This window comes from Zonotrichia leucophrys, chromosome 7, assembly GCF_028769735.1.
Source record: "Zonotrichia leucophrys gambelii isolate GWCS_2022_RI chromosome 7, RI_Zleu_2.0, whole genome shotgun sequence".
Lineage (NCBI taxonomy): Eukaryota > Metazoa > Chordata > Aves > Passeriformes > Passerellidae > Zonotrichia > Zonotrichia leucophrys.
Genome location: NC_088177.1, coordinates 22,094,055 through 22,107,306, shown reverse-complemented (window position 1 = coordinate 22,107,306; position 13,252 = coordinate 22,094,055). Strand labels below are relative to the sequence as shown.

Sequence of the window (13,252 nt, the reverse complement as noted above, 5' to 3'; positions counted from 1 at the left end):
AATAAGTTAGATATGTAAAAATTTTCAGCAATGATAAACTTGTCCCCTGCACGGAATGTGAAGCTTGTCATCATTTTGCTCTAAGCAGAGTTTAAAGCTTATAGCCAGAGTTCTGGTGTTCATTTCAGTGGAAAAAGAAAAAAAAGTGAAAAGCTCATTTAATCAACCCTCTGTTTGGGAAATTTTGGTGGCCAGTGTGGAGATATAACTAAAGACAAACCTTCTGAACGTATAACTGTTGTGCTGAACAAGGTTCTTGAGTTTTGCCTAATCGGATTCATGCCCCTTCAAAACAGGTAACTATTTTCAATTCAGCTAGTCCACATGGTGACTCCAAGCACATTTGGAAATGGGCTGGACTGGAGAAGGTGTTCGTATTGCATGCAAAGTGGAGAAAGTCTTGGTGTATGAACTGGGAAAGAACAATTCTTTTTTGAGAAATACAGCCTTTTTCTAGTTACCGAGATTTGCATCAGACTTTTATGGCTTCAAGGTAGGCATGTGACACAGGGAGCTGTGGCATAGCATTTTCTGGTTTGTTGTGCTGTACAGTCTGATGTGGAAATTGATAGAGACAAGAGGAAGAAAGTATTTAAAGGTAATAATGGAATTACATTTGGGAGAAAGCCTGTGCTAGGAGGTTAGGGAGACTGGACCAAGAACTGACTTAGACACTGAAAATACAGACTTCTTTTGAATGAAAATATTCAGTGCTCACTACAGGTTAACTTTCAGGAAGTTAGTATGAAACAGCTCTGTACAGAAGCGATATGCATGTATTAGAGCTCCTAAATCGCCAAGTAGGTGCTTCTTATTCAGAGTGTGGAAATGGAGGCAAGGTTATCTGACTGACTGATTTTGTCTTTACTTCTATGAGGCAAGCTGGAACTTCTTTGCTGAAGTTGAATGCTGATTTTTTTTTAGAGGAGGGGGAAATGCAACTTCTAGCTCTGGTATTGAGAAGTGGTAGAGAAACCCAATCCTGGACATCCTGGAGGTGGAGGAGGAGGTTCCACTGTGGGAGCACCAGGCATGTTGGGTGTTCACTGTCTTAACAGGTGGATACACACACATTTCAGTGCAGGTGATTTCTCAGCAATTCTGTCTTTCTTGGTCCTTCATGAAGTACCTGAATAAATCATGTTCTATAAATTGCACTTTATCCTTTTATGATATTAGAATCAAATTTTTCCACAACATTAATGCTGTTCACAAGTTTAATCACAGAGTCCACCTTTGGGCTTGAATTATCAGATGATGGTGATTCTGTATTCACCAATGTGCTTTCTGTCTTGAAAAATTGTTTGTAGATGTTCCTTTCAATTTTTGGAATGAAGGTACCTTCCTTAGAAAACAAAACAATCTGCAGAGAGGTAGAAGATTTTTTTAATACCTTGGTCACATTTTAATACATTTGGAATTGCCTAATAATTAGGTATTTGGTGTATCTGGATAGCTGGAGATTTCATTTGAATGGCTTAGTTAACTTACAGACTTAGTCTGTTGAAAATTGCCCATTTCTTGTTCTTGGGCATGAGTATTTGTAAGTTTACTACATTTTTAAAGCCAGTTGTATTTTTAGTCTTACTTAGGTCTTTTAGTGAAATTGTTTAACTTCTTTCTTCCACCATCTGAAGGGTGTGCATAAGGGATGTTGGGAACAATATGTTTTTCTCTTTGGTGACATTAAAAGTGTTATTGAAAATATTGGGAGGAAGTCCTAAGCTGGATTTCTCAGTGTCACTTAGCTTTGTGACATGAAGATTTTGCAATGAAGGATGGAGGTGGCTGATACCTGGAATATGAGGGTGCCCCAGAATACCTGAATGACTTACTAATAATGTAATCTCCTGAGGGTGAGGTGGTGGTCTGGGATCTGGGAGTTGTACATTGCAATCATACTCCACAGCACACATCTTCTGGTTGTATTTGTGGGTGAACACCTTTTACTAAGGCTTCACAATTTCTCAGGTACCATGTGACTCAGTGTGAATGGCTAGAATCACTGTGGAGGCTAAACATACTGAAAAACAAAATACGTATGTATCCCAAATGAGTTTTGTTTGTGTTAGGAAGTTGAGAGGGATCCTCTCTCACAGTAGAAAAGCAAAATTTTCCATGTTTGCTAAACCCAGGTTCATCAGTAATTTTGAGTGAAAAAAAAATGGGAACTGTGTATCACTGGATAAATTTCTTCAACGAAAGTTCTTCAACGATTTGGCCCTAGTACAAATTGAGTTTTATATCAACAGCAAGAAAATAGTGTTTTGACACTAGTACTACAGGTCTTTCAACACTGATGAAAGGGATCTGTTCTTTTAGTTTATGCTAAATTAAAGCTTTGTTATTATGAACACATGGCAGAGTAGCAGGAAATGTTTCCCTTTACTGACTGTCCTGCTCTGGTTTTTATTAGGTAGTATGGATAATATCTCCAGTGCAGGCATATGAGACGTACTTCTGTGCATATTGCAAGTTAGTTCATGCTGAACATTTTGTTTATTTTAAATTTCTTCATGCCTATGAGATTTCTGTGTTCAGAAACAACTCACATTTGGTAAACTCTTTTGTGTATTGCCTGGGTGCAACTCCTCTGTCAAGAGCATAGACATAGAAAATCTGATGTGTTTTGTTATGTGTTTAATTTAAGTATTTCTGTTGTAATTTAGCAAACTGTGTTCTGGTATTTAGTTGCCTTTTTGAAAGAAAAATTACAGGAATTCTGCCTCCATAATTGGCTTGGTTTGTTCTGGAAGATGGAAAGGACCTGCACAGACTTCTAACTACAGCAAGATAAGTCCTAGGAACTAGCAGGAATACAAGGAGGAAAGTAATCTAAAGCTATTGTTGCAATGAACCAATTTAATGGGGCTTTAGGCAGTGGAAATACTGTCAGCTTTCCAAAATACATTGCTTGGGTTTTCTACATGTTACAGCTTTGATGAAATTAGCAAATGATTTGTTACTTAGCTTCCTTTGGTAACATGAGTGTATATTCTTCTGGTAATGGCAAGTTTAGCACTGGAGCTTCTAATGGTGTAAAACACGTCTTTCCCTTCAGGGTGATTAATAGCAGATCTCCACTGGCTGAGGTCCCCTGGTGGTTCAGCGTGACCTGAACCAAACACAGCCCAAACACAGTGGTTGCATTTCTAAGCCAGAGCAAGCAGCTAAAGTTCATGCCCTGCTCTGGCTGCAGGAGGGCAAATGACACCTGATTAAGCATAAAGCTAATAATCCATGGATGGTTTGTGAACGTGTATGATTTGGCCAAGTTAGTTTAGGCTGGATCAGCATTGTGCTTGGAGTAGCCATGCTGCTTCTGAGAAGCTGTCAAATTGCACTTGCTTTGCATTGAACCATGTCCTTGGGCACAAGTCCTGCACTGCTTTACAACCAGCTGAATTATCAGGGGATCCATGAGGTAAAAATAGGTTCTTTTTTTTTTTTTTTAATGCTGATTTCTATATTTCAATCATAAGGACTTTATAGACTTTAGGGAAGTGACACATGGAGAGATTTGTACACTGAACTAGATCCCTAAATCCTCAATTCCACAGAGCCTCTGTGGATATGCTAGAAGCAGTAAATAACCTTTTCCAGCAAACAAATGTAGCAGGTAGTTCAGTGGCAGGTAAAATAAAAACATTTGTTGCTATATGAAGAACACAATAGACTGGAATTTTTTCTTTGTAAAAAATTGCACATAACCTATAAACCTTAATAATAGTGAGCACCTTATCAAAATATGTTTTCTGCACAGTTTTGATACATTGCCATAGACGGCCCTCATGTGTCCAACCTTAGAAAAATGCTGTAATCCTAAAATTAGGGCTATACTTGTAGCTCCTGCCAGTGAAAACAGAATGTTTTCTGTGTCTACAGGATGTAGTACCCAGATTCTTTAAGTAGAGGTGCTAAGGCACTGGTACTGATAATATGAATGCTGAGAATAAGCACTGCAGAGAGCCTTGTAAACAAGGCATTGAAAAATAAAGAAAACCTAAGTTGTTATCTATGCTTGTCACAGGTCATAGAACTGAAAGCCACACACAAACACATGCCTTTTAATTAATGTTCATTTCCTTTCTTGCACTCTATAACCAAATCCACAAGAGTGCCTCCACACTTGGAAAGGAGAATTAAGAAAAAGAAGGAAAATGGACAAATTTTCTTCAAAATGTTGAAAATATCAAAGCAAGAAAGTATTTTGAGCATTTTCTATTCCCATGCTCAACATTAAAACGTAACTACTGGTAAGTGTTTGTGCTCTCTCTAGGCCTCACTGAGCAAGTCAGACAGCTTGCAGCCGATAAAGATCCTTTGGTTGCTTGTGAGATTGTTTTTTGGTCTTAAATTACCAACAGCATGACAGTGTGTATCTGTAGCTGGATAAAAAGGTAGTGTGCTACTAGATAGGGTTGTCTAGCTCTGTTTTCACTCACTTTCTCACTGCATGGAGGAGTGAAGAGGATTTTCTCAAGTGCTGAGCTTAGCGGCTTGAGTGAGGAGCCAGGCTCCCCATGCTGTTGGTGAAAGGTCACCGGAGGGAGATGGAGCATGTTGGTGTTAGGGAGTATTTAGATTTTCTGGGGGCTGTAATCACTCTTCTCTCTGCCCTGATTGTCTGGGTAGCCTGAGGGGCAAACATTAGCATCCACACTAGATATCCTGCGTGGTAAATATGGATCTCCACCTCTGTGATAAGTTGAACTTACTTGAGCCTGGGGCATTTTTCTTCTGCTGAAAATGAGTTCATCAAGCTCAGAAGCTGAGACGGTAAAGCAGGCAGAGTCCCTACAGATGGGGTCTGTACATTTACCTGAATTGTATATGCTGGTGGGATCTGTCACAGCCCCTTTTGTATCTCGTGGTGTCACACTGAACTAGATAATTCAACAGCTTTAGCTGTGTGTATGTCCAAAACACAGTCTTTTGTACTGGTAACATTCTGAGTGCCTTTCTTCCAGAAGGATTTGTAAAAGTCAATTTCCAAAGCTGGTTGAAGATTTTGCAGAGCTTTACTATACTGTACCATTATGAAGTGGATTTTTCAAGCACAAGGTTGTGAAACATGCCTGAGGGCATTTTTCTTTCTTTACTTAGTACTTCCATTTGAAATAAGAAAAATCAAAAGAGATATCTTATCCCTCTCTTAAAGCACTGACTTCACTTACACTGCTGTAAAAATTGTATAGTGACAGAATTGTGACTGAGCAGTCTATGAAGAACTTCCCAGAGTTTTACTCTGGCTGAATCTCATTTTGAAATAAATGTTTGGGAAGGATGGAGGGAGGTCTTTCCTTACATAATTCTCACCCCAGGTGCCCCATTTGGTTTGTTAGCTGCTGCCTTGGTAATAATGAGTAGAGATTTTTTCCAGCCTTTACACTTCTATAATTCTGCCGGCCTGGGTATCACACCTGAGAGTGGAGCCTTTGAGAGGAGAACATGAGAAAATATTCCACCACTTAAACCTGTGCCATGTAGACGCCCCCAGTGGGTTTTTTTTGAGGTGTAGACCAGTACCTTTAGTTCTGTGATACCAATGACATTTCTCATAAGGCTTTTAGAGTCAGTCACACTTCACTGTTGGAAGCTTCCAAAAACAAGCACACCCACGCCCCAGTTTGCTATGTGCTGTTGCAGACTCATATTCAATATCATAATAAAGCATAACACAGCATTAACATCAAATTTAGCCAAATTACATTTTCCTTCATCCTTTTTCTTCTCAGTTAGCACAGTCTCAGGACTATGAAGTTGCATTCTGTCACCAAACTTAAAGTCTTGTGTTTTAGAGGAGGGCTGTTGACAGCAGTGCATTTAGTGAGTGCAGGAAGCAAAATGCTACCAGCATCATTGTAGATTGGAAGTTTCTTGTCCTAGTTTCTTGTCCTGCATTTCGTTCCATATGGGCAGCTTCAATGCATTTTGATTTAATAGATTGTAACAAAAGCTGAACTTGGATTTCTGTAACCACTGCATTGGGAGTCTAACAGGCTTCTTGCTGGTGTGAATGCTGCTGCATCCACATGAATGCTCTTAACACTCTTCTGGAAAAGCTGCGCTTCGTCTTTGGAAAACTTGAGAGCCAGGGTTCAGCAGAGTTAGGTTTGACAGACCTGCTGTGAACCCATGGGCCCCTCAAGTTAAACCACATGTCTTTTCAAATTTACCATCTGAAGTCACACTTGTAAATTTAATCTGTTCTGTGGACTAGCTTGGCTACAGCATGGTCATAAATCCTTTGTCTTATCTGAATCAGGTATATATCCCTCAGTGAAGTGGCATAATGAATATTTGCGTAGGAAGCAGATGCAGCCAGTTAACTCTAATTTATTTTTAAAAAGCAATCCATCTTTAATGTATGAAGTAAACCTCCCTAATTCTGCAAATAATATTTTGTCATTTCAATTAAATTGCTTTGTTATTTTGTCTGAGATTTTTTTAGCCCATATTGTGAAAAAATTAATCAAGTGGATTTTTTATTGAGAAGGAAGTATTGATGCCTTTGCTGAATTTGTAATGTTCTGAAGCTAATTTAGGAGGATAGCAGGCTGTTAGCAATGGCCTGCACTTGTATGCTCTGTAGCCAAAACACTGAAGTTGTCATTCAGACCTGTTGCTCCATCAAGATTTTGTGTTTTGTGGCTACCAGCTTATGAATGCCCTAGCTCTGATTTGGTAAGTGATTACCAGAGAGTTTGACCCTGGACTCGTGCTGCACTTAATCGTGACTGATTCATTGGGCTGGAACATGTCACAGATTTGATCCATCCATTTCATTAATTTGAGTGAAATGCATCCAGCTGTTGGGGGTGTATGAAAGAAAGGTACCTGACATGCAGGGCAAGAGCACTAACCTCTGCTTTCAACTATAAAGCAGTCATTAGGACATCTTATGCTGAAATTGATTTGCGCCACAGAAATTTGGTTTTCAAGCACAATACTAATAAGCTGTAAGCTTGATGAATGTCCAGAATTAATTGAAACATTTCAGTGGCCTGTGTGGGTTTTAAATGCTGTTGTTACTGCCCCAATATTTTCAGTTCTTACACTAATTGGTTTTTAGGGAGCGTGAATAAAATTATCTTCTGGAGTGACTGAAGGTACAAATGGTTCATTGCATTACCAAAAATGGACCTGTTTGCTTCTAGATTTCCCTTTTTTTTCCCTTAAAATGTATCTAGTATTTTCCTTCCACTTTTATGTATGCATTGCAAACAGAAAGAAAGATTTTAGACCCAAACTTTATTTTTGACAGCATCTGTAGGGTTTTTTTTCCCCTAGCTGTGCTCTGGAGGCCAGCATTCTATTGTTATCTACTTTCATTTTGGCAACAGGAAAATAGCTACAGCTTCATAAAATATTTTTTTGTTTTTAATAAATAGGATGTCATCCAAATTCCATTATTATTTTGTCCTGTTTATGAAAGAACTGCAACATTTGGTACATGAAATATCTACAAGATAAAAAGCATCTTTGAAATTATTAATTGAAAGTGAATTAATAATCAAAATTAGCATTTTTTTCTCAAAAATGATCTTAATGTAAAAATAGCTAAATTGTGGTGGGGGAGGGGAATTGCAGATCTATAGTGCAGACTGCTCATATTCCTTGTCTCTGATGAGTGTCTCCATGTTTGACTACATAGTAAGGATGGATGTCCAACATGTTGTGTTACAGACTGCAAACATATGTATGACAAATACGTGGGGTGACATGGCATAGGAAGAGCCTTTTATTTGTTGGGAGTTTCCTCTGTGTGTTGAGCAGTTCCAGAAACCACGAATTCCCAGGCTGCGGTGTCGTGCCATGCCCTGTCCCTCGCTTCATGTGCAGTTCATGTGTGACAGTCCTCAGGGCCTGATCCTGGGCACCACAGAGGGAGAAGGCTGGGGCTGCTTCAGCATGGCTGGGAAATGGAGGTGGTGCCTGGGAAACTGCCCAGGTGGGGAAAACTGAAAGGATCTTTCACAGTGCCGTGTTATTGGCTTATCTGCATAGATGTGATCAATCCATTTTGTCTGCATGAGTTCAGTGCTGTTGTTCTCCATAGCAGTCAGTTCAGTAAGTTTGGCTCTCAGCAGGGTGGGTTCAGGACCCTTTGTGGAAGGTTAGGTTAATTTTTATCCAGGCTTGCTAAAGATTTGATTTTTTTGGTGGTTGTTCCTTTGGGGGACAAGGGGGAGGAGTTTTTTGTTTGGTTAGGGTTTTTTGTGAGGAGGTTAGATGGTTACTGTGTGATAATAGCATTAGTGACGGCTCAGAAGTTGAGAAAATGCTGGGTCATTATCCATTCTTCCAAACTTTTACTTTAATAATAATTATGCAGTAACCCTTTCCCTAGTGAGAAATGCATTCTGAAAAGAAAATATTTTTGGTTCGTTGTCTCATTGCTGATTGCCCAGAGGCATAACACAGATATATCCTGAAGAAACAGTGCTTTGGAATGACTGCTGCAAGAAGCTCAATTCCTTGTTACTTGATTCTCTAGCCCTTCCCTAGTTTTGCTGCCCAGAGGTATAACACATTTCACTCTAGCCTATGAAACAAGTAGCAATAAATGTGTATCAATATACTTGAAAGCCACATTTTTTATATAGGTGTGATCTGCTAAATGCTTGGAGAAGATGAATATGGTCAAGATGTAAAACTCCTTTTGTGTACAAATATGATGGCATGGAAAGGGTGGTGTGGAAAAGGTGATCAAAGGGTGACGTAGAAGTTCAGAGCAATGACTCAAGAAAATAGATCTGGGGATATGTTTTGGACAGTGAAAAACCAGTATTGTATGATCATTCTATTTCATTGCTGTCTCTCCAGAGGGACAGCAGAGTACCTCGCTTTTGTGCCAGTTTAAAACACCTAGCCCACTGAAATCAGCTGGAAATTGGGCAGGTGTTAAAAATAATCAAATGGTTTCTATTCAATAAAATGAATGCTGAAGGAATCCATAAAATGCCTCTCTCAAGGCTACATCTGACTCTTTCTTTTCCTCTCCCCTTTTTTCTTTACACAGTGCCGGTCCTAAAGGAGATAACATTTATGAATGGAGATCTACTATACTTGGACCTCCAGGTTCTGTATATGAAGGAGGTGTTTTCTTCCTGGATATCACATTTTCATCTGACTATCCATTCAAGCCACCAAAGGTAAGGGTAAGATTTTTATTGTGCTTATCATTTTTTCATGTGAGAAGAATACAGCTTGCAGCCAAGTGACTGCACATCACTTTCTGAATATCAGATCTGTGTATGGTCTCTTGAAAACTACAAGGTCCAAAATCTTGGCTTGCAGTCTCAGAAAAATTCCATCTAATTTACTTCTTGATTACCACAGTCAGTACTGATTTCCAAACTTCACCAAGTGATAAATGAGATGATAATTCTGATCAACAGGTAAGATTCAAGAAATTTTAGTTCTAGTAGAAGACAACACAAGACTTTCTTATGTTTCCTTCTTCTCATTCTAGCTACTAAAATATAATAGTCTTTCGTGTTATGAGCTAGATTCCATATTAAATATTATCAGTAACTTTTTAAGAAATAAAAAAAAGCTATAAAAAGTTCACATAGAAAACTGGAGCATTATGTTGTGTCTTAAAATTGGGTAAATTGGTGTGATGAATTTCCATTATTTTAAAATGTCTATTTACGACTGCTAAAATAAGCAATCTTGTTTGATAATGTTTTTGAGCAAAAGCTCTTCTTATTGCATTAAACTGATCTTAAATTAAAATGTCAGTTCCTTGCTCAGAAATAGTATGGACACCTAATAAATTGTAATTTACTAATGGATATGAAAGAATGTAAAGGTCATTCCCTTTTCCCCTCCCTTGCTGCCAAATTACAACTCTTGACCAAGTCACCAGAAAAGACACTGCAAAACTCTCACAACTAAATACATTTTACCACACAACATTTTACAACTTACATCTTTGGGGGCTATAACTATGTTACTATAAATCTAATACCTTTTTACATTCCTAGAATGATTGCAACATAAAGAATATACACTCTGTATTTCACACTTCTCTTTAACCCACAGCATTTAGTATGTTCTGAATTAAGAATGTTATACTGAAGTGATGCACTGTTTTAGACAAATTCCTTATTCAAATCTTGTAGATTCTTTTAGAGCATGATAGTTTTTAAATTTTCAGGATACATTGTGGATTCTACTCCCCCCCCCAGTCAGTATGAAAAAGAAAAATTTCCATATGTTCTTGTGCTTTGTGTAATTAAAGCAGTTACATTTTCTCACTTCTTATTTGTGCAGAATGTTCACATGTTCTATCAATATTAGTCTGAAATAATTTAAGGATGGATTTAGTTAGTATAATAGCATTGTTTTGGCTGTATATTATATTCTGCCTAATGAAGGGTAAGGAAAAAGATTTCATTGTTAATTTAATAAGACTAATTTTCATGGTCTGTATTTAGTCTTTTGAAAGAAAGAAAAAGATCAACTAATACTGCACATGCAGACAAATTCTGTGTACTTCCTTACCTTCAGAAACGACAGTGAAGTTACATTTGTGATTAGAATGTTCCTGACATGTGGTATGTTCATTAAATAGCTACCATATATAAAGTAGGTCCTTGTTTTTGTGGGTACCATCCTGAGAGCCTGTGTGAAAGCAGTTTATGCCCCTAATCTCATCATGGTAGATTTGTTAAAGGCAGGCCTGGCTACAGAAAATAGTCACTCTTCTGTTAAACAATTGTGGCTTGGAAGCCAAGCAGAGAGGAGCTGTATCTGCAGAAGCTCTGCAAAACTGGGAGTCCCCCAGGCTGCTGAAGGCCAAGGGGCACCATCCCTGGGCAGCACTGAATGACTCTCTGTGTCTCTTATGCTGTGATTTCAGGTTACTTTCCGCACCAGAATTTATCACTGCAACATCAACAGTCAGGGAGTCATCTGTCTGGATATCCTGAAAGACAACTGGAGCCCTGCTTTGACTATTTCAAAGGTTCTGCTGTCTATTTGTTCACTTCTGACAGACTGCAACCCAGGTGAGGAGCTGATAGTTCACTGAGAGACTCGCAGTCGTTTGACTTAGTTGCCATGGAATGTAATTTGTATATTTGCATGCAGATTAAATAAAATTTAATATTTTTTTTAATTTGTGGTGAAGCACTCCATATTGGATATGATCCCTCTTTTAATGGTGTTTTTACTACTGTGACACAACAGAAAGTAAGTAGCACTAAGTCCTTTTTTTTCAAGATATGATGGAGAAAATAAGCTGATGTCATTGAAGGTCTGTATTGAAGGAGGTCCAGCAAAGGAGTGCTCAGTCCAGGAAAGGAGCAACATTCTTCTGAGTTATAACTCCTGCATGTTGGAAGAAGCTGCACGAAGTCTCTTAAGACAGCAGTTGAAAGGCTTAATCTTGCAAATGTGAGGGAGGTGATGTTCAGAGAGAACTCTCCCTAGGCTTCCTTGATCCTGTGGGGAGGGGAAGGGCTCCATGGAAGCAGTACAGATTCTCAGCAGCAATGTGTGACCAGTGTCATTAGGCGATGGATGCTAATTGCCTGCGGTCAGGGCAGGAACTGAGCAATAGTGCTAAGGGACCGTTCATTTACAGAAAGTGGTCACAGTGAGGGAGAAGTGGATCAGCCTCTTAGGTACAAAGGCTTGGTGGCTCCTGAAGGGCTCCCCTCGGTGTGTCCTGCAGCCCGAATGTTCTAACTCCCACTAGTCCTGTGCACCTCCCTGACAGGAGGGTGCCTGTTAGGGGCAGCATTGCTGAATGGGTCCTGCAGGCAAAGGGCTGAAAGCAGAGCACCTGCCTGAGGCAAGATTCATTCATATGCAGATAACCACAATAGATTTTTCCTGTTTGTTGTGCTTTGGTCATGTGTGCTTTCTTGGTAATGTCTTATATGATGAGAGCTCCACTGTATTTCTAGTCTAAACTATATTTTGGAATGGATGCCATGTTTTAAAATGTGTTTTATCTTGGGGACTGTTACTTGTGGGATGGATTCTGATGCATTGTCTCCTGCCTTTTGCAGCTGACCCTCTGGTTGGAAGCATAGCCACTCAGTACCTGACCAACAGAGCAGAACATGACAGGATAGCCAGACAGTGGACCAAGAGATATGCAACATAAATGACAAACTACTTGTGCAGTGTGAAGGTGCAGAAGGCAACTTTGCAGTGTGCAACAAATCTTTATAGCCTTTACAATACGGACTTCTGTGTATATGTTATACTGATTCTACTCTGCTTTTATCCTTTTGAAGACTGGGATACTGCTCCCCAAAAAGGTAAATGCTATCAAGAGTAGAAGTTTGTAGCTGTAGATTAGTTATGTTTAAAATGCCTACTTGCAAGTCTTGCTTCTTTGGGATATCAAAATGTATTTTGTGATGTACTAAGGATACTGTTCCTGAAGTCAACCAAATATTATAGTGCATTTTAGCCTAATTCATTATCTGTATGAAGTTATTAAAGTTAGCTGTAGATTACTAGGAATTATGTCATTTGTATTAAACCCAGATCTATTTCCAATATGTGGTACATGCTGTTGTGAAAACTGTTTTAACTTTTACCTTTGTCAGTTTGTAATGAAAGGATTTCCTTTTTCCCTTTGTAGCTCAGAGAGCACCCAGTGTATCATCTCAAACACAATAAACATGTTCCCCAAGGAGTAGTTTCTTTGTTTTCCTATTTTAAATTAATATTTTAATAAATTTAGTTATAGTAACAAGGCAAGGCCAATGTATCACAGATCCCTGTGGATAATTTTTAAATTAATATGCATAAGCAAAGGCTTGCTATTAAATATTTAATGCACACCTGTGGATTAAGTTTTCCCTGTTTTGTTTTTAACAGAACAAGTGAAATTTCTAAAATTTTATGAAATTTAATACTTTTCAGCTCTTTCTCAAGTTGAAATTATCACATTTCATACGCTTACTCCAGAAGTTAATGTAGCTGGTTGCTTCAGGGCCAGTCCTGCTCTCAGAACAGGCTGCCTCAGTCTTGCTACAAAGGTTTCTTGCAGGAGGATGGCCAAGTTAGAGATAGTCTGGTGCTTTTTTTTTCTGAGTAAAGCAAGTTGGACTTGCTGACCTAGAGAACTGAGTTATCCATTGAAAAAGGTCTTCCAAAGCATGATTGAACACTGTATCATCTACCCAGAAAAGAGAGGAGTACAATGAATTTAATCAGATTTATATGACATAAAACCTTTGTGGAGGAAATAACCTTTCTTAGTAAAAATGAAATCTGT

General features: G+C 38.7%; 1 protein-coding gene across 2 annotated transcripts in view; it reads left to right on the top strand.

Moving 5' to 3' along the window:
• The window catches only part of UBE2E3 (ubiquitin conjugating enzyme E2 E3), a 54,255-nt gene extending 41,434 nt beyond the window's left edge, over positions 1–12,821 (top strand). For both annotated transcript variants that reach the window (XM_064718360.1, XM_064718361.1), the window contains 3 exons: positions 9,026–9,158; positions 10,874–11,021; positions 12,030–12,821. In XM_064718360.1, the coding sequence (XP_064574430.1) occupies positions 9,026–9,158; positions 10,874–11,021; positions 12,030–12,127 (379 nt within the window). In that variant the 3' untranslated portion in view covers positions 12,128–12,821. The remainder of the gene's footprint in view (positions 1–9,025; positions 9,159–10,873; positions 11,022–12,029) is intronic.
• The last annotated feature ends 431 nt before the right edge of the window (positions 12,822–13,252 follow it).